Below are 22700 nucleotides of genomic sequence, written 5' to 3' on the forward strand. Positions count from 1 at the left end.
AGGTGTTATTTTAATACACTTGATTAGAAAACGTATTTTTTTAAATTAAATGAAATTCGATTAATAATAAAAGGTCACCGGAAAACCATTGCGAAAGCGAAATTTTGCTAATTAAATATCCCTTTTTTTGTATGCATATGTTCAAAAATATATTTGATATAAGCTTTGTTTTGATACATGTTAATAACTGCGCTTATAAATTATTGTATTGTTAATGATGCTAGTTGAATGCCAAATTATCCCTGTCATTAGATTGTTACCATTTTTCATGGGATTATCATGTGATTAACTTTTTTCATTGTGATTTAAGGATTTTCTTAAGGAGTATATCCATCACCTAATTCATGGAAAAAATCTCGATAGATTTTAAATTGATTTAATAGGCTTTTTATTAACCGTAGTAAATTGTTATAAAGATGTACTTGTGTCAATTATCGTTTTAATATATCGATGGAAAAAAATTCAAATTGAAAAAAACTTCATTATGGGATTTTTTTAACAAATTTCATTGCATACATGCAACGATTAAGTTTTATACATATAATTAATATCTCCGCCACTCTCTCTCTCTCCAATCCCTCCCTCCTTCTCTCTCTCCCTCCCTCTCTCTCCATCTCTCTCTCCCTCTCTCCCTCACCCTCTCTCCCACTCCCCCCCTCTCCCTCTCTCTACCTCTATCTCTCTGTTGCTCTCTATCCCTCCCTCTCTCTCTCACTCATTGTCTCTATGTCTCTATTGTGTGTTGACCGCATGTTGTTCCTCGCTTTTATGCAGAGCGCAGTTTATCAACTGTCAACTAAACTTTTGTTTAAGGCGCAAGCGGATGCACGCACGTTCACCAATTTTAAGGTCATTTAAAGTACATGTTGTTAATTATTTGTTTCGGGGCAGTATAATTATCTTCGATAACTTCAGTTGACTTTGTTTTTGTTCCAGGGATTTATCCGAAAACAATCTCTCATCAGTTCACAACGGTGCATTCAAAGGAGTGCCGAACCTAGAGAAATTGTAAGACGTTTTCAGTGTTCAAACCCATTACAAATAACGAATGTGTTATTATTTGGTAATGTTCCATTTGCTTCTGACTCATGCATCACTGCATGTCGTTTTCAAATACAAACACACTATTATAAGAATATTCTAGAACTTTTACAAAGCTTGATAAAAACTAACATGTTTCTTAAATTGAGTAAAATTCCAATGATAAAAGCCGTTAACGGAAAACCGTTAGAACGCGAAATTTTGCAAATCAAAGTATCCTTCAACTTTTTAACACGCCTTAACAAGAAAAAAGTATGTGATATATGCTTTTTTGTGATCATAAACTGATTATCTTCGCTATTTTTTTTTAAATATAAATTTTAACTGTTCTAATGGGATTTTCGTTTTCTATGTGATCTTATGTTTTTCAAATGGGATTTGTTTTCATGCATGGAAAAATATCGTGAGATTTTTATTGTTTGATGTAGGATTACGTATGAAACGTTTTAAGCAGTATTGCATTACTTTAGCATCTTTTTGTTTTAAAGATATTGATTGGAATTTTAAATGTGGCTGAAATATACAAATATGTTTCAGCAAATTTCTACTTAATTGTGTTTATTAATAACCAATATCATTTTTAAAGGCTAAATTACATGCAATTAGCAAGTTTCTTATTTCACATTTTCAGCGAACTGGCCTTTTCGAAACGTAATAATAATTGTCCTTTGTCCGTTACTTAGCCCTAAACAATGCATTAAAATTAACACGTAGTTATGGCATCAAAATATATCAAACAATATACAAATGTATATGTACACTGTTGTATTAAATCATAATCAATTTCCTATGTCGTGGGTTAACACAGACTAAAGAACAAGCTCCTTCGTTATTCAAACACAATAAGATGCTTGTATTTTGTAAATTAACTAATGACTTCATATACATCAGCCTGAACCACGTTACTTTGGCCATCATTTTACATTTAGTCCTGATCTGACAATACTTATTCGATCTTGTTTTTGAAAATATTTCCTTATTCAAACCGAATACAGAACTGGCTTTTTCTCACTTTAATTATTACAGTAGTTTCTTCAAACTGCATTTCATAACTATTCAAGCCAAGTAAGAGACTTGTATATATTCCAGTGGTTACGATTTCAACATAAACATATGTATGCTACCAGAATCTAGTATTATACGATTAACAACATGCATTTCACGAAATAGGAACCGTCAAGGCAAATGATTGACAGTTAAATCGGTTGAAAAGGTAGCTTTATCTCACACTCAGCACATACTTTGTCCCCAAAACATGCACTTTTATTTATTTATATGATTCCTCTTTTTATCTTTATCTTCAATATTGGTTTTATGAGCAAGTCAAGTCATATAACATCGCGAAATGTAATCTGTTTTATTATATATATATATATGAACTGCATTGCAAGGCTTTTCATATGCTCAGATTCGCGATTAAACACAATACATCAATAATGAGTGTGCATACGTTGAGATTTATAACATTGAGGCACTCCATGCGCTAATGTTAAATGGTTCACTACTTGATATTCTTACATCTTTGTTTCTTTAGCACTTCATTTTTCTTACTGTATAAAATAAAGTTATATATGCAATTGTAATCATGACATAAGTTTTTCTTTTATAATCCTCTGAACATAATCGATAATTACTCACCTTCAAATTGTGATTTATGTAGAATTCTAACACGGCACTTGACTTGTTTTCTATAGACAAAGAAGGAAATCAAGCGTGGGTTATTCTGCAATAACTTATGGGCGGAGCTTATACACTGAAAGCACGCGCTGAGCAAAACAAAACATGCCGATACATTTTCCACCAGCGTAATAATCCGGTATTTTATGAATGAAAGTCACGTGACAAACTACTACGCTATGAACAGAATGCGTAAAATTGACCCAATTTCCCACGGTGTTAGTCTGCTGCTTCGATACTAAAATGGCTGAAGTTCGAATCGGAGTTGTTTTCTTGTAGATTTAACACTCTTGCGTTAGTGAAAACATGTTAGTTTACGCAAGTTGCTGTTGTTCTTAGTTAACCAAACGTGAGAAATGAAATGGTTTTTTTCCATCCAGTTTGGCTGTTATTGAGGGCGGAGATCTGATCGACAGAACAGCCGAAAGCTTTTTTTATGGGCGGAGCTTCACATAAAATAGTATGCAAGAAAAATAAGATACATTCTATAAATCTTTAGTAAAAATCGTGTTAGAATCGAAATAATTCGTGTACGTTATAGTTTGTTGTCGAATAACCCACGGCCGGAAGTTTAGATGCGTGGTTTCAAATCACTCGTGCTTCGCACTCGTGATTTAATCCCTACGCATCTAAACTTCCGGCCGTGGGTTATTCGACAACAAACTATAACGTACACGAATTATTTCTTAAATATAACCGGTAATAATTCAAGCATCAGAAGGAATCTCAAAAATCATTTATAGTTTGCTTTTATCAAAAGAAGTAAAATGTTTGACATTTTAAAGGGGCCTTTTCACAGATTTTGGCATTTTTTTAACTTATTCATTAAATGCTTTATATTGATAAATGTAAACATTGGATCGTAAAAGCTCCAGTAAAAAATCAAGAAAAAAATTAAAAAAAGGAAAAGAACATAGCCCGGAGCAGGTTTCGAACCAGTGACCCCTGGAGTCCTGCCAGAGTCCTGAAGTAAAAACGCTTTAGCCTACTGAGCTATTCCGCCGAGTACACATGCTTGACGTATTTTATACCTTATATAAGCAATCTTCGTAGTTTCACAAAATTTCACGACAAAAACAGAACTCTCCAAATTATTCAATCGTTTCGCGTTGCAACGCTTTATAATTTTTAGGTTTTAAAATCGTCAAAAGATGCATATAATGGCTATATTAGAGCATGGTTAATGTTCAGTATTACTGTTTCCTCACAAATATCATAACTAAAACGAAAACTTACGAATCTGAAACAACTTTTTTCAATTTTGTCAATTTACCAAAGCGTGAAAAGATCCCTTTAACGAGACAAATAGGTTTCATTCTGTTATCGTACACAGGGAAGATAATAGCCACATAATAATGTGGAATTAATCCCCAACGGAGCGATTTCTATGTATAATAAAGCAGTTAATACTGATTTATTATGTTTTAGTAACACTATTATGAACAATGGCTATAAAAGCTATTTGTCATGTAATAATATATAAGTGGAAACGTGTGGATGATATAAAAAGGTTAACAAAAAACAGCACCAACACAAACAGCAACAATTGAGCCAGCCGAATCAATCTTAATTTGGAGATGCAATCGAAAAAAAGGCATTTGAAACGTAACTGAAATAGAACCCTTTTGATTTGTTCAAGAAAGCACATTATGAGTATTTTCGGAAACTACAATGGCATTTTACGCATGCAATGTTTTCAGCTTAATGGCCCAAACGACAAGTGTTTTTAATGATGTTTTTATGAAGCATATTCGAAGCTATTAATACGTTTTCCTTAATTCATTAAGTCGTTTTACTCTATGAAATGTAAACTTTGTCAAATGTATCATGTATGTTTGTTGAGTGATGCTTGCATGAATATTTATTAAAACAAATATTGTTGAACCTTTTAAACATGAATGGACAAAAACTATAATTCGACAAAATGCCCGTGTTTTACACCGGAATATAAAGACCATGACGATGACGACTTCTGGTTCAGTGTATGGGAATGCATTATTTACACTTAAATCTAGATTGTTCACAATGTCCTTTATGTGATAGGTCATTTATGACAATACACCAGGCTAAAATCGCATTGTACTTGCATTATTTTGACAATAAAATAAACTTTAATGTTATATTGTATATAGTTTACTGTAGATATGCGGTAGTGCAATTTGAAGCCAATGCACACAAATGAGCCGAGGTACGTCCGACGGAAAAAATTGCAAAAACAAAATCAGTCTCCTTTAGGCATTATCTTTTCTACTCATCATAAGTGACCGGTAGTGCTCAAGCATGTGAAAGTCTTTGTTCCTTAGAATATCGCCCGGTTCTGATTTCTATTATTAACCAGAAATTAACAATTGAAATATTTTTCCCACACTTTGCATGGAAAAAGTCCCTAATTGTTCAGGTAGGCTTGCATATGTATAATTATAAATTGTATACGGTATTGTTGTTATTGTGCCATTTTTGGTTGAAATAAATTTATAGATACAAAAACACCCCATTTTCTTTAAAAAGTCCGTAATTGGACACATTTTTATTTTATTGCATATATGCAACAATTAACTTGATTTAGTTTAAACATAATGTTTCTCAATATGTCTTTGTTTTTAAATATGTTTTTCCACCTTAGCAATTGAAAAACAAACCGACTACGGATTTTTTTTCGCTATTTAAATATGGGTTTAAATACAAATATCTTGAAGATTTTTACATCGTTGTAATACTGCATCGACTGCTATAACCAGAATTCACATCAATAATTCCGGCTGTTGCTCCATGTGATTAGAATATAGTCTCTCTTAAATAAAGAAGATGCATGTTGACGAATTCCTACCTCATACAGCACATGTGAATATTTGTTTCTTAGCAGTATCATTATCGTTGATTAGTTCAGTTGACATTGTTTTGTTCCAGGTATTTACGCTTGAACAAGCTTTCATCCATACAAGACGGTACATTTTACGGGTTGCAGAACCTTCAGATGCTGTAAGACGTTTTCAGAGTTCAATTGCAGTACATATAATGAATGTAAAGTTATAACATTGTAATTGTCTATTTGCTTCGGGCTGTCATATGTCTATTGTTTTCAAATCAAAAATGCATTATTAAAATATTTTTTAGACATTTTATTCAAACTTGGGTAACACTTTTTTTTTAATTAAAAAAAAAATTAACGTGTAAAAATGCTCACCAGAAAAACTTTGCATAACTGAAATTGTGCAAACTAAAATATCCTTTATTGCTGTAATATGCCCATTTAAGAAAACAGTATTTCAGTTATGCTTTTTTGTAATCAATAACTGAGTATCTTCGCTTCAAAATTACTGTTCATTATGAAAGTTGTGAGCAAAATTGTCTTTCCCATGGGATTTTTACCTGTTCTCAGCGGATTTTCGTTTTGTACTGTTACTTTATTTTATCCTGCCTCTGTTGCAATCATTGACCTAATAAAGCAGGGTCGAATAAACTAGTTGATATCCGGCAGTACCTCGCGTGACTGCGATCCAACGTAAGTACGTATTCCTACATGCCGATCAACATGTTCGAATATTTGACCTTTGAAATTTATTGAGACGCATCATGAATGTTATCGTTTTATTATTTGATCCTTTTTTGTATCTTCTTTAAAATATATTACCGAACCAACTTCCGTATTTTTTATTTTCATTTACTTGATTTTGCAATTTATTACGTACGTAGTGTGACCTCATTTCTCTGACGAAACATACTAGTTTAAGCAAGACTTTCTTGTTTAAAAGGGACACTTTTGACGTGATGGTTTTTAACAGTAATCTTTTTTAAGCATGAACGAAACCATTACGTATTTCAAATTGTGTGTTTGTCCTGCATAATTGTTAACTTCAATAGCCTTTTTTTTTAAGGAATAAAATTACTCGTTCCTACAGGACTATGATTTCGTAAATCGTGTTTTGGGTCATACTCAGAGTCTGAGAGTGGTTGACATTCAATACAAACGCTATCAAAAATAGTTTGGTTTAAACTACAGTTCGATAAAGGGTTGGAAGAACGGAAAATGGATTTCGATAAAGGGATGGAAGAACAGAAATTTGAAGGGCATATCGTTGTAACTTTATTGTTATAAGCAATGAATTAAAGTTGTCACTGAGGTAAATAAAATTGAGTTTTTGTTTTGCTGTTGCTTTTTTTTTTAATTCAACCTAGAAAAGTATCACATCCTCGATTCGTTTTTTATTAATTCTCATATTTTCAAAAGGAAAGAATTAAAAGGAACAGTTTAATGTGGAACTATTTTTTATGTGACACAATCGATAGTTATTCGGTCGTAAGGAATTTTGTTTACATGTAGGAGGCCGGACCAAAATAATTATTTTACGTCAATCAATCATGTGTCTTTGCTATAATGTGTTAACGGCATAAGTAATCGTGAAGCAGGATAAATCGAATATATGGTTCGTGCCGAGATGGAGAAAGATTATCCGATTCGGCCCGAAAAAAGAAAAATAGGGTTAGCTAAAGCTCGCCGTATTTTCTTTTTCTAAGCCTCGCAAAATAAACTTTCTCCATCTCGGCACCAACCATGTATTCTCTATAATTTCCAATTGTAAAAAGTAGGCTAGCTTATGAAGAGTTAAAATTTAAGCAATATTAATGTACGTGAACTTGTACAAATTTTGTTTGAAATGTATTGATAGAAAAAAGGTATTTTTGAATGGGAAAAAAACCTAATGGGAATTTGTTTTTGCATATATGCAATTATTAACTTGATTTAGTTTAAAAATGTTATTTCTCAATAATTACTTTGTTTGCCAATATATTTATTTTCACTTGTTGAATTTTATATTTCTCATGACGCATTTCCCCACAGAAAATTGGGCATAAACTACATTGGAGTGTTTCCCACCTTAGGTAATGGGAAACAATCCCATTGAAGAAAGTGTTTCTACCCTTTTTTTTAAATAAAATAGATTGAAAAAATCATTTTAATACGTCATTGATTATAATAACCAGATTCCTCATCAGAACTTGGTTAATTCTTTTTACGGAAAAATGTTTAGTGTCGGACAAAGTGAAGTGCATTATCCGCCGGTCAATCGCAGACTTCGCTTGACCAATATGATAAGTGTTTGGTTCATCTTATGATCTCACATCCATATGCATATATTGCATTGTATTCCTAATTTGTTGTCCCATATTCTTTCAGCGGGTTATGATGGCTTACTGATGCGCCATTCTATGTCAATCCATCCGTCCGATTTGCGAATTGTTTTTGTCGCTGGTTACTCGAAAACTATTTTTTTTAGAATGGTAAAACTTATAATGAGTATGTGAATCTGTGTACCTGTGTTCCGAGAATAATGTTTTCGCAATTGAAGATGTAACAGCTTTTTTAGTAAAATATTATTTTTGAACTTGCGAATTGAACAACGTCCGCTTAAGTCATGCTCATTATTGACTCATCAAAATGCATGTACACCGTTGCAATTTTCGACATTTAAAAGTGGAATAAGAGTATATGTGTTACCAAAGGACATCCGTAACATTTTAAAATGAATTTATATGTTTATAGCAAAGGAATACGTTGTGTTTCTGTCTTTGGTTAAGTCTGAAAACAGTGGGTTTTTAAGTAATTACATTCATAGAATTCTAAATTTTGTGTTAAAGTAAACGTCAGTAATCAAACGATATTCATTGGTTTAAATGAAATGTTGCCTATGTCCTGGTCAGCATATGTTTGATTTGATAATTTGTACGTTGTTTAAATTTAAAGCAGTTCTGCTTTTGAGTAGTTTGTATTTCTCTTGGTTAAAGTTTGCATCTTCTATGAGAGGTGGTAAGTTCCAGGCAGAGAATGTCATGGTCAACGTGTTGGTTCGTTTACAATTTGTTTGAAAAAATGGTCAGTAACTAAAATAAGAAGTTCTCGGCTTTGTTTCAAATTTGGTTTTCCTGGGGGCGGGGGAGGGGCAGCTCTAAAATTTCCAGTCAATTATACCTAGGTTTAAGTCTCCACATAAAATAATAATTGAAAACATTGAAAAACGTAGAAGCGAACAAAAAACTATTCACAAACTAGTAGTCAATGGCAAAGACATAACAAACAGAACTCAAATACTAGAAGAACAACGCCTTTTTTCGAAACCCTCTATAAACAAACGAATGTCGAAAATAACACCCTTTTAAGAAATACACATCATGCTTTAAATTGTCACGTAGTAACAAACAAAGTTCATTTCTGTTTTCATCGCGATTTATTTCTGTTGAATATTTCCTAACACAACGCTTGCTAATGTTAATGAAATATAATTTTACAGCGCGGCGGCCAACATGGCTGCCACGTCAAGAAGATTTGACAAATCTCAAAGTTCCTTTCAGATCTACCCGCAGAGCGTCCACTACTAACTCAAACACTGCATTTTATCCCCAGGTTAATTTACATAAAATTTACTTGTAATTTCCATTGGTCTCTAAGGTCCGGGCTTATTACGGATTGGTTACATGGCACCTTGGGAACTGATAGCCCAAACTGTTCGAGTTCTTACATGCTTATGGAATATTCTGAAACCTCATTACTCGGTGTGACATAAAACTTTATGTTGTGTTTGCCTGTGAATGCCTGTGAATTATTTTATATGGCCTGTACAAATAAGATTTTCTGTTGAATCCTTTCATGTGTACCGTGACAGTGATAATATGGGTAATAACAATCCTATATGTCAATAGGTTGACCTGTTCCGTTAATCAAATGTCTGTCAGTTATATAATCCCTCAATGTCCTAATCTTAACATATAGTATTAAACTTTTCAATTTATTTACCCCACACTATATCCTGTTTACTTGCTTATTTACAAACCTTCCAATATTTTAACTAGTCCTTACATGCACGAGATGAACTCTCAAATAGTTTGACCAATTTAAACTTTTAACTTCTGCTTACGTATAAGATAGAAATATTGATGTAAATAACCTTTTAACATTTTCTTACATTAACAGATACTAATCAATTACTCAACAGATACTAATCAATTACTCAGACATATTATTAAATTATTTCCCTATTATGAAATCTATCTGTACTTTAATTTCTATCATAAGAACACTGTTATGTAACACAATGAAGCGGAACAAGAATTATGTGACGGATTACTAACTGAATATGAATGTGGATTAGCTCTTAAAAAATGCAAAATAACAAAAGTCCGGGATCTGATGGCATCACTATCGAGTTTTATATAATATTTTGGAACGGTATTAAAACGCATTTAACTAATTCACTAAATTATTCATTAAACAATGGAAGTTTAACAACACTTCAAAAACAAAGTATAATATCACTCATTCCAAATCCGGAAAAAACTTAGAATCCTTGTCAAACTGGCGCCCGATTAGTCTACTAAACAATGATAATAAAATAACAACAAAAGATAAAGCATACAGAATAAAAAAAGTATTACCATCAATTATCTGAAGATCTTAATCCAGCTTCATAAAAGGACGTTACATTGGTGAAAACGTCCGTCTTATACAAGAATGCATAAACTATTTCAACAATTTAAATAAATCTAGGCTAATATTCTTTGCAGACTTTGAAGAGGCATTCGATTCACTTGATCATTCGTTTATGTTCGCCTGCCTAGAAAATATGAACTTTGGTGAAAGTCTCATTAAATGTGTTAAACTGTTCTATACCGACATAAATAGTATAATTACTAACAATGGCTTCTTCTCAAACAGCTTTAACATTGAACGGGGAGTTCGACAAGGATGTACACTCTCATCATCACTATTTATTATATGCATCGAGTATCTATCACATCACATTCAATCAAATAAACATATAAATGGCACTAGAAAATAACGAAGAAATCAAACAGACGCAATTTGCTGATGAAGCAACTTATTTTTAAAATGACAATTACGACTCTTTCCATAACCTAATAAAGTCGTTAACCCTTTTCGAAATAACATCGGGCGTTAAGCTTAACAAAAGTAAATGTACTGTGCTAAGGGAGGTAAATTAAAACAAAGTCATGTCCATTATAAAAAAGAAATGAAATTTAATTGGACATCAGATATAGCTACCACGTTAGGAATTACATTTACAAATAATGAAAATAATACAATTCTAAAAAACATACTGCCTAAATGTCAGAATTTTAAAAACTGCTTAAAACAATGGCAACACCGAAAAAAACACAGTATTAAAAACGTTTGCACTTCCTTAATTAATCTTTGTACTAACAGCTCTCCCAAATCCACCAAATGATATTATTAACGATATAAAATCAACAATATTTAATTTGATATGGGACGGTAAACAAGATAAAATAAAACGAACTCAGTTAATTCAATCCGTAGAAAATAGAGGTATCCAATTAACGAACATTGACGCGTTCTTGAATGCAATAAAATGCAGCTGGGTTAAAAGATACTTAGATAATACCAATACGAGTAAATGGAAACTATTATGCCACAAACTTCTAAAACAATATGGTGATTCCTTACTTTTTGAATGTAACATCAGTAATAATATCTTACATGAAATTGAAAACGAAAACATGTTTCCATCTAATGGTCTATCAGCATGGAGTAATGTTACTCATAATCTAGAAATCCAAACCAATAGTAAAATCATTTTATGGAACAATAAAGACATAACTTCAAACAATAAGATTTTTTCTATAAAGATTGGTTTGAACAAAACATTAAATATGTCGACCAATTATACGATTACAGAATTAAGGAGCCCTCTTCTTTTGATAATATATGCTACATATACGGAATACCTTCAAGTAATTTCCTGATGTACTACACATTAATCAAACACATTCCCATGCATATTAAATCTATAACGAATACGAATAACAATTCCTGCTCTCAAACAACAGTCGTAGAAAACATACTTACAAGAAAAAAACAAAACGAACAAATTATTTTACATGTTACAAATTTAAAACCCTGTAGAAAACTCCAAAACTCAAAATTAATGGCAAAGCCTTTTTCGAGAACATGAATTTAATTGGAAAGACATTTATCATGCCATATAATTTGATATAAAGCAACTATCGATAGCACACTGAGAAATTTTCCATATAAATACATCCATAAAATAATAGCAACAAATAAATATCTTTTTAAGTGCAACCTATCCAACACAAATGTATGTGATATATGCTGCGAACACATTGAAACAATAGAAAACTTTTTTCTGGGAGCGTTAACATATTCAAACTCTATGGAACCAACTTACAACATTTCTTGAGAAAAAAAACAAATACAAGTTAAACTGTCACTCTTATATATTAGTTTCGGTGTAAATACCTTCAAAATACCAGAAATCAATAACTACATTATTATACTAATTAAATAGTTCATATTCAGCATGAGCAACAAAAAAAAACACCACCCACTTTAAACTGTTGTATAAACAATTTAAAGCTAAAGATCCAAATTGAACAAGAAATAGCCCTCAACAACCATACACTTCATATTTTTGAAGAAAAATGGAAACACACAAAAAATTTATAATCCAGTCCAGTTGTCTTCTACCCCACCTTACGCAACTCATCTATTATTCTTATTACTATATTGAAAAACATATATCACTAACAATTTAAAAAACACTGTAAATACTAGCATATCATCTATTATATGTTTGACATTACTACTGTTGTATAATATAACTTTGTTCTTGACCATATACATATATACATGGTATGTTTTACATTAAATACAAAACATAATTGATGTTGAGTTTGCATTTATTCTGAAAAGGATATGTGTAGTTGTTCAAGAGATGTATCATCGTTTGGTTGTGGTCTGTAAAATGAGCCTATTAAAATTTTCCTTGAGTTTTGGATTGTGATTTGAGCCCAGATTATCTCGCAGTCTGTTTGCAATTCCCTCGCCTTTGAAGACAGAAACCGATTATTCACAGCAACAAGGGCTCAACCTTGGAAATGGCCTTTCCTGTTACACGGTACATCTACTGGTTTCTTGTTTCATCATTTCTGTTTCAAACGCAACATATTGAAACACAGGAGTTCACAGGGAACACCGATTTTAATTATATAAGTTAAGCTTGGCTGCTTGTACTGCTCACCGACGTGTAAACTTCCTCTAACACGTCATGAAAGAATCGTTTGTGTGTTTTTGCGAAGTCTACATAGGTAAGCATATGCTCTCATTTTCATAAGTTGTATTTACAGTTCATGGGCATCAGCAGAGAAAGTGTTTGGCAAATATATAGCAAGCACTGCAGTGGTAATGATGAAAATGGCAGTGTCTCGTATTCATTGTTTATAAGAATTTTTATTTTCTATTTTCTAAACGCACCGTTTTACTGCTGTACAGACGGTTTCATTGCTAAATCTTGAAACTTCAAATGTAACAACTTTTAATTAATTATGCTAATATATTCGCGACAGTTATTGAATGTCAAAGATGCTTTGTAGATCAGGATAATGGAAGTTAAGTGATCGAATGCCATGAAACGTCTTCAGTACCCTTCTGTAAATAGGAAAAGTCGGGTCTTGACAATATTAATGTTAATATTTAATGTATGTCATTGATCTTTACACGAAACTTATGGTGGTGAAAACTTATGCTAACCCATGAAGACTGCGCGACAAGACATAAATTGTTATTTTATGTAGTGTTAGAGGCAATTTGACATAATGTTCTCAAAAACACGGTTCACAAATCTCTTTGGATCTATTCTATGTTCGTCCCAAAATCTAATCTTGAGTGCATACATCATAACAGTAATTATTAATAACATTAAGAGCAACAACAATAATTGTTTCACACATTAATAAAAAACATCCATTGTGTATTGGAATACAAGTTTTTCAAAAGTTTGCCATTGACATTGGGTTGTAAACCGATGGAATAAAGTAAGTGTTTTAACACAAATAAAACTAATTTCCCAAAAATGAATATTATTTTTTTATCAAAACAAAATCATTTACCTGAATGTAAGAAGGAACTTATTTTAAGCAGCGTTTTTCTTTTAAAAATATTGCGTAGTAACCTTGCCTTCGAATGAATAACGTTACTTTTTTATAATCTTTATTTTTTTCCATTTCCTGTTGTATGCAGTCATACATTAATTGTCCTAAATTCCCGCATTGCATTGGTCTGGACTTCTTAAAATAATAGCATCCGATACCTTCATTATGTTAACTTTGCTTAAACGCAACGTTCAAATCTCGTACTGTGTGTCTTCAAAACTTTTTTCTGCGATTTGCCGGCGTCCATGCGGGCATTTTCAAGGACGTCGTGGCGGCCTCACTGCTTTTTTGGCTAGTCTTTTACGACTTGAATACAACAGCGTTTGCAGTTCGACGACATTATGACCAAAAACGCTACAGAGTCTTAAAAACCCATTGACGTACTGAGAATTCATAACTATCGAAGCAGAGTCTCCAGGCGTAAATGTACCTATTCTCGGCGTGTCCTTGGTGAATCTAGTATATGTTCTATTTCCCACAGTATCTGCGTTGTTTGCGTCATACGGGCAATCATAAGGCGTTTGTAATAGTGCCCATAAGAACGCTAAAGCTCGGCGTTTACTTTAGCCGATTTGGCCTTCTTTCTGCTGTAAGGCCTTTTAATGCGTTATCGTGACGCCGGCACAGTCTGCTAGGCTAACCTTGCAAGTACTTGGTCGCCGCAAATACGGTTAGAACGCCAGTGTTATGTTACGGGAGATACGATTGAGGCAGTGTAAAGCGTTTATGTGTGACAATCGGACGTTGAGCAATAGTTTCCTATATAAATTGTTAATTGAAATAAGTATTCACCAAATGCAATAGCTTAAAATATGCAGAAATATGATGGTTATTTCAATACACTGTATACACGTGTAATATGAGTCTGACGAGATGTGAAGTACGTTTTACAATGTACAAGACAGATGTTTTAAAACCAATACATGCTTAAGTCGAACATTATTAACACAGTTATAATTTGAACAAATATACATGGAATGTCACAACTATGTTTCACAGTATTTTAAAATGGATTTATCATGATGATAAATTACATCACACGGCGCGCATTACCATACGCTTCTTTAAGTACTTAAACTCTCATACATAGCTGCTTAAAGACGTTCAAAATGATGAGTTCATTAGAATCAACGTTTGGTCCAATGCAACGACTATAATATAAATAAAAAGTCCTGACAAACTGTAAAAAGAGTAACATTCTACAAACACGTCAAAAATAAACAATTGAAACCGCCTTTTGTCCACGCTTTATTGCAATAACAATCAATATAGTATGCATTCTTTTTCTTCCATGTTCTTTTTCTTGTTAAACGTGATTGTTTTTAAAATAACACAACAAGGTTTAGTCAATTTATATTATCGAAATATTCTTCTTTGTTCAGAATGCCCTTGATATGCACAGAGAACAGAGGATAGTCAATGTTATAAATGTAAACATTAATACAAAATTGCATGCTATTAACTAGTTGATCATACAGGTATTACTTGTTGTCACCATAGTGTTGACAACACTGATTAACTAAGATATTACACGCTTAACTCTTCCTTGGCGTGACTGCTTCATCAAGAGCTTAACCTGTTCCCAACCTATCACATAATACTGTTGTTCTTTTAATGCATAAGTCTGTGTTGTTAAAACATCTTCATTAATATGCATATACGATAATCTTTTTTTAATTACATGAAAACGTGTGTAAAGGCTTTACATTTATATTGTAAACAAAGCAGGGTGTCATATAATACATGATAATAATAAGCATTTGGTATGGTGTTTGTCGTTTTGCCCGATCTGTATTTTTGGCTGAAATACATGACCGATATAATGAAGCTAAAAGAACAATATAAACAATTACTATTTGGTTATGAACACAACCATGTATATTTACATCCAAAACTTAACATTCTGACAAGAATATAAACATTTATACTCATAAACATCATCAAATTGAAATAATCAGATTGTAGACTCTTTCGTCGTGTTGTCACTATGAATACAAATGTTATTGCTTATATGCCATCGAGGGATTAAACAGAGATTTGCTTAAGAAATTGTATTATACAACCCTATCCAGTCAACGGTGTGTCTGCTGTCAACATTAATTTCATACAGTAAAAATGGAATAGTAAGAAGAATGCATGCGCAGAACACTCTCAACGATATGTTATTACTGTCAATACAGGAAAGTTCAATTACAACAGATACAATTAAACGTATTTTACGTTCTGACAACATTAGGGTAAAACATACAAATAAATATCGTCTTTAATCTTCAGTTTGACAGCTAAAACGACTCATACAGACACCATGAGTAATTGAATAGATTAATTTTACATTAACATCCATCCCCACAAAGCAACTTTGATTTTGGTTGAAGAAAATAACCGAACAAGTAAGAAAAACCTACCTTGACAAATAGCAGACATTTTATCCGAAAAATAACAATGGTGAACTCTATCCTACTGTTTATATTGTTATATAAGCCGAGGTTAATTTAAACCATAAAAAAATACAAAAAAAATACGTTAAATCATAATTTGTCGGACTTAACAATCTTGCTAAAGGTTATGCTTGAAAATTAAACTTTTGTTGATGGCTAAAAAATTGGTTTACAAAGTACGCGAAACGGTAGATACAAATTAAAGACGTTTTTATGGGAAACGACCTCAACGCTAAATGGGTCAAAGTCTCGTTCCCAGCCATATATATTCATGTAAAAATCACATGAACTCGCTAATAGGGCATTTGAGTGAAATTTTCGACATGTATACATGTATATTCGTCGACATGTATAACAAGAAGTTTGCATAGCGAGATTTTTTAATAGCAGGCATTGCTTTTTATGTTGGGCTATCATTTTGCACTATCGAAACAACAAAACATAAGTATTTCGATCTTATAGCAGATGTTTCTTTTATGAAGACCTGTACCAAAACGTTCGCAAACATGCATAGATAAACAGATAGTTGCAGAATTTTGTGATATATTTAGACACGTGTTTGAAAACTGTCAGAAGGTGTCTGTGGAATATAAAACCTCAAGTCGCCATGATTAATGAACGATGGGATACCTGTAGACGTCAATCAAGCGCGATAAACAAGTGTAAATATTTATTGTTAAAAAACAGGTATACGAAATGTTTACTTGTTGCATTATTCCTGCATCAAATACAAAATATTGAGGCACTTGCCTTCGTTGTTAACGTGGTTTCCGAACACAAACATGCCGGTGTTGTTTTTACAAAACTATTTTTGTCTTCGCGCAGTCTACATGGCTAAGCACATGTTTTCACTTTCATAAGTTCAATTTAAAGGTCAAGTACATCACCAAAGTTTGTTTTGAGCAAATATGTAGAACGTTATTCTTAATATATAATTCAGCTGGTCGTTTTTTGAATTTCTTGCTTATACGAGGTGTATTGTATTATCACACCATTTTACTTTTGTACAGATACTTTCATTGCTAAATCTTTAAACTCTAAATGTAAGAACGTGTACGTAGATATGCCAACAGCTTCACGATCTATGCTGAAGTGTATGATGCTTTTTAGGTCCTGGAAATGAAAGAAATGTGAAAAAAATGCAATAAAAAGTTATAACGTTCTAAGTGTTTGTGTTAAATACATTTGTGTAAATAATGACACTATTTGCTGAAGAATATTAACCTTTTAGTATCTAGCATTATTTTCACAACAAACAAGGTTGACAAATCCCTGTTGATCTGTACTATGTTCGTCCGCAATCACTATGATTGTAAGTGATTGAATCATAAACTTTATCACCGAAAAAAGAGGAACACAACAAAAACAATCAATATCTATTTTTTGCATACTATTATTTTAACTCAATATGCCACGTCGCTTATGTATTAAACATTAGTAAAATAGATACAGTTTATTATCGGTATAACATGCCAGTGATTTTTTCATGAATATTTAAGTAATTTTAATATATTTCAGTTTTCCCATTTCCATATTTCCTTCGTTACACTCTACTGCATACATTTATTGTCCAGTATACCCACATTAACTTGAACTGGACTTTTTGATACAACAAAACATGTCCGTTTTGGGAAAATGCCGATATTATACTAAGAATACCCATTCCTGTTTCTTTTAACGAAAAAATGTTTTGTCAACCAAAACACCCAAGACCTGCGTGATATTAAAAGGTAACATATTTATTTTTTAAGTGCGTTCATGAATTTCAACATGGATATATCTTTATGATAGTGATCTTCTGTCGGTTCAGATGTACAGAAGCAATACATAAAATATGTTCGCTTATTACGAGTATAACCGTTCGCTTATTACGAGTATAACCAAGATGTTTGTGTAAGGGGGAACGTTCCGATATACTGATTATGAATGTATGTATAAGAGCTTGCGGGAATGAGGATGTAAATTTTTTATTTGTGTTGTTGTTGATGTAAATAAACATGAATGAACAATATCGTTTACAGTTTATCTTATCTATTACGAAACATTGTATTATGTAAATGAATCGGACAATTTACAGTTCCCATAACATACGAATCAAACAGTATTTATTCCTTGACATTTTGAGCAGGAATGTGGGCTTTTTGAATAAGATGACTTCTTTATAATGGAAATGAATTGTTCATAAATAAAACACTGCATTGATTGATGAACACATATATTGTATAAATTCATAGTTATTGCCAATGATCTTCGTTACTCTGATTGTTATTTGCATATTTCACAAGATAATGTCGTGTCATTCCTGCTGTGTCCGCCATCTCGGAATACTGACTAATTGGAAGTTTGTACACTACTGTGTTTTGTGCAAGACCAATTTTAAAGCATGAGGTAATGACTTCTGCGCAAGACTTTGTTCAAAGGCAGGGTAGATAGACGTCGATGTCAAGGAAAAGCTGGGTAGACAATGATGATGATGATGATTTGTTATGAAAACTGTTGTAACTCTTTGATTTTGGAAGGACAATACAATAAGAAAATGAAATATACGGGGAAATAACAACGAGTTTAATGTTGTTTAAGAAATCTAAACGATTAAAAGTATATTCAGAAATGGACATATATATTTGCAAAGCATACTTAGATGTGCTACAGTGAGAACCGTAAACACACAAACCAATCCAATGTAATATTCATTTAAATGAAAAAGAAGAATCAATAACATAAGAGAAAACTTAATCCTCTTAGTAGAATTACCGTAATCAAATCACTAATTTAACCTTTGTTTACGCACAGCTTTTTTTCAATACCCACTTTAAAAATAGACACCCTAGATAAATTAAATAAATTGTTGTTTAATTTTGTTTGGGAAAACAAACCTTATTCAATTAAAAGTTCAACACTAATTCAAAGCCATGACAAGGGTGGACTTCAAATAGTAGATATTTATGCATACTGTAAAAAGATTAAGCTGTCTTGGCTGAGAAAATTGTATTCATGTAGCGAAAGTAAATGTATTATTCCTATGCGAGCTATGATAGATGTCGGTAAACTTTTTATGACCTGAATACAGTTTAATGTAAACATAAAAAATTCTTTTAAAAATCAATTTTGGAGTTAAGTGTTATGAACAGCTTTTAGAATATGTTAACATGTATGATGTAGACAATATTCTTAATATGTCTTTGTTTTATAATGACAACTTTAAAATCGGTAATTAACCATTCTTTTAAAAACATTGTACGACAGAGGTATACGATTTGTGAGGGATATAGCCATGGATTCAATATCCTTTTTGAATAAAACACAAATAGAAATGATCACTGGAAAAGCCATAAATTTATCCTTTATGAAGGACTATTAAAATCAGTAAAAAACACTGTTCAATAAATTAAATCTAAATGTTTATAAAAAACGATGTGCAAATATCTGGTCCATCTCTGTCATGCTTTGCTAAATTCATTGTGTGCCATGAAAAGTCGATTTATAACAAACTTATAAAATTGGATTTTGAGCCTATATGTAAAAGCAAATGGACCGACTTTGTCATTGCAGATGAAGAATGGAAACATATTTATAGAACAGTATTCAGCATAACAAGGGACAGATACATACAATTGTTTCAAGTTAGAATTATTTATAATATTCTTGGTACACACTCTTTAATGTTCAAAATTAAACTGTTAAAAAATAACATCTGTACCTTTTGTAAACAATGCGAAAAAACTCGTATGCCCCTTTTTTGGAACTTCCAAAAAGTAAAGAACTTAATTGAAAAAATAAACGAACTATTGTTCACTAAGAGGCTTTCAAATTGTATATCGTAAATGGACTGCACACTATTTATGTTAGGTAGTACCAAACCAAAAAAAACACTAAATCTTTACATGCTATGTCTTGAAGGGAAAAGATACATTTTTAAATGTAGAAAATATACTCGTATTCCAAATTACGACAGTCTTTTACACAGTTTAGCTTTCTCCTGCAAAGTATATAATTCATTTAATATATCGGAAATAGAAACAACATCGTGGTCACTGATAAGAAATTTTTATGGACCAAATTTACTTATAAAGACAAGAAAGCATAATGTTCTATTTTAATGCAATACATATTATAAATCTTACATATTCCAATTCAGGTCAATAAAACTCTAACTTTTTAAGAAAAACTCACCGTATGCACTCTCTCTTTTTTGTTTATTTTCTATTAAATCTATTTCAATGTATAAACATGTTTGTGTTTATACTCTTTAAAGTTAAAAAAAACATGCTCTTATACACTATATTAACCTCCTTTTATTACATGTTTTGTATTTGCTTCTTAGACAATTACTGTGGAATTCCAATGAAAATTCGCAATATACTATAATTAAATGTTCATATTGTATTATCCTTGTATATGTCTCTTTCTACATTTGGCATAACACATTGTCCATGTACATGTGATTGATATATTGAAATAAAAAGTGTAAACATTGAAAAATAATGAATTTACTTATTTCATTTTACAAAATGCATTTCTTTTATTTTTGCCAATATCCCTTTTTATGGATAAATATGAATTGAAATGTTTTTTCATATAGCCAGCAGCAGACATGTATACCTCTTGTTAAGCAGGAGCTTGCTTGCTTATCACTAGACCAACCCATTCAAATGCTTCACGTGATTTTATCCTTAACTGGTATCATTTGGAAACTTTAAACTTTGGTTGTCTTTGAAATGTGTTAACCTGTGTTGCTTGTTTATATTTTTCACATGATGCTCTTTTTTCTTACTTCAGGGACCTGAGTTTCAACGGGGTAAGCAACATTTCTCGGGCGGCGTTCAGTGGCTTGAGTCGACTGCGATTGCTGTGAGTACCCATAGACACATATTTTGTCTTCATATGCACGCCGTTCAGCTGTCCTTGTAAAAAAGTTTCAGTCTATGGTCTGCTAGATTGAATGGAAGGATATTCTCTGCTAATAATGTCGTTGTCGAATTACTGCCTTCAAAACGCACGGTTTTCAGCGCTCTGTGGAAATTATCTGGCTCTTGCAAAATATGGTTTTAGAATAAAGTCACCAGCCAGTCTTTCTAATATAAAGGCATGATACTATTATAGTTACACAATTCTAAACCTATTTAATATTTGATTAAGAGTTTAATAGCAGTATCGTTGATTTCTCAAGTTGATTTTTTTTCAGGCAACTAAATGGCAACGACCTCGAAATCATAGAAGATGGTGCATTTGAAGGAATGCCGAGCCTTGATGAACTGTAAGACGTTTTCGGAATAATAATCCATTACAGACTACAAATATGAAGTTATAATTTTGTAATTTTTGGTTAAGACGTTTTAATCACCGTCTATCGATTTCAAAAACAAAAAACACTATCATTGAATTGTCAGAAATTAAGCAAAACGTCAAAAAACAATTATATCGTTTCTTAAATGTTACGAATGTTTGACAAAAATTGAAAAAAATATTTATTTAATAAATGTAACATTTTTCGGAAACCGTTGCGAAACAAAAAAATTGCAAACGTAATTATTCTTTATATTTTACATATGCCTAAATTTGTGATAAGTAATTGATAATTTTCCTAGAAAGGTGTATTATTTGCATTTAAAATGTGTGTGAATGTTTACCTTCATATTGGATGTTTACATTTCCTATTGGCATTTTTATTTTGTCATGTGTATTTATCGTATCGACATGTGATATGCTTAGTAAATTAAGCATCAGGAAAAAATCCCATAGGGTTTTCTTTTTATCCATTTTAAATAGAAATGTATTTAAACGATGACCAATTACTTGACATTGATATTCTTTCTGGTTTTCAAAGGGGTGATAACAATACTTTAAATCGGTACTTGAAAATATATTTGCACGTTGAATCATTCTATATGAAAAGTATTATTTATTTTTTTCTATTGTTTTATTAAATAGAATATATTCTAGACATTTGTTTATCTTAAATTGAGAAAACATTTGTTAGAGCAAAGAGTGAATTATGAACTTGTGTGCCATGCATAGTATTTTAAGACATTGTAAATTTATAGAATATGCATAATAAATTCTAAAAATAACAAACCAAACAATGAAAAGCAATGAATATGGATAATATTGCTGTTATTTTTAATTGGAAGTGACATTTAGACAATATATATGTTATCACGAAGATACTTCGGAAATACATTTAATGTAAGAAAAGCTATTACATTTTCCATTTTGCCAGTCATTAAACTAATGATCCCAACATATAGCAAATGATCAAATCTATTCAATTTAGACAAGAAAAAGAAATTTTTCAAGATAATATCAATGACCTTCTTTTGTGTCCTCATTACAAATTATATTTACCGACAAAATAAGCTTTTTTCAAATTAAAAAATGTCATCAACTTATAGAAAAAGGCAAATTAATTACATTTACTACACAAATTTAAAGATATTGTGATATCTATGAAAACGTTGAATACACTTAACCATGAATTACTAGAGTACCATATTCATAGTTCAATATTTGTTTTTCGGTGTAGACTCAACGGGAACACATAGCTGAATCCGTTATATT

The 22700-nt window shown here is 31.7% G+C and overlaps 1 protein-coding gene across 1 annotated transcript in view; it reads left to right on the forward strand.

Moving 5' to 3' along the window:
* LOC127840565 (slit homolog 2 protein-like) overlaps window positions 1–21403 on the forward strand; it is a 47236-nt gene extending 25833 nt beyond the window's left edge. The window contains exons 4-7 of the mRNA XM_052368976.1: window positions 937–1008; window positions 5626–5697; window positions 20922–20993; window positions 21328–21403. Of these exons, the coding sequence (XP_052224936.1) occupies window positions 937–1008; window positions 5626–5697; window positions 20922–20993; window positions 21328–21403 (292 nt within the window). The remainder of the gene's footprint in view (window positions 1–936; window positions 1009–5625; window positions 5698–20921; window positions 20994–21327) is intronic.
* Window positions 21404–22700: the final 1297 nt, after the last annotated feature.

This window comes from Dreissena polymorpha, chromosome 8 (genome assembly GCF_020536995.1).
Source record: "Dreissena polymorpha isolate Duluth1 chromosome 8, UMN_Dpol_1.0, whole genome shotgun sequence".
NCBI lineage: Eukaryota > Metazoa > Mollusca > Bivalvia > Myida > Dreissenidae > Dreissena > Dreissena polymorpha.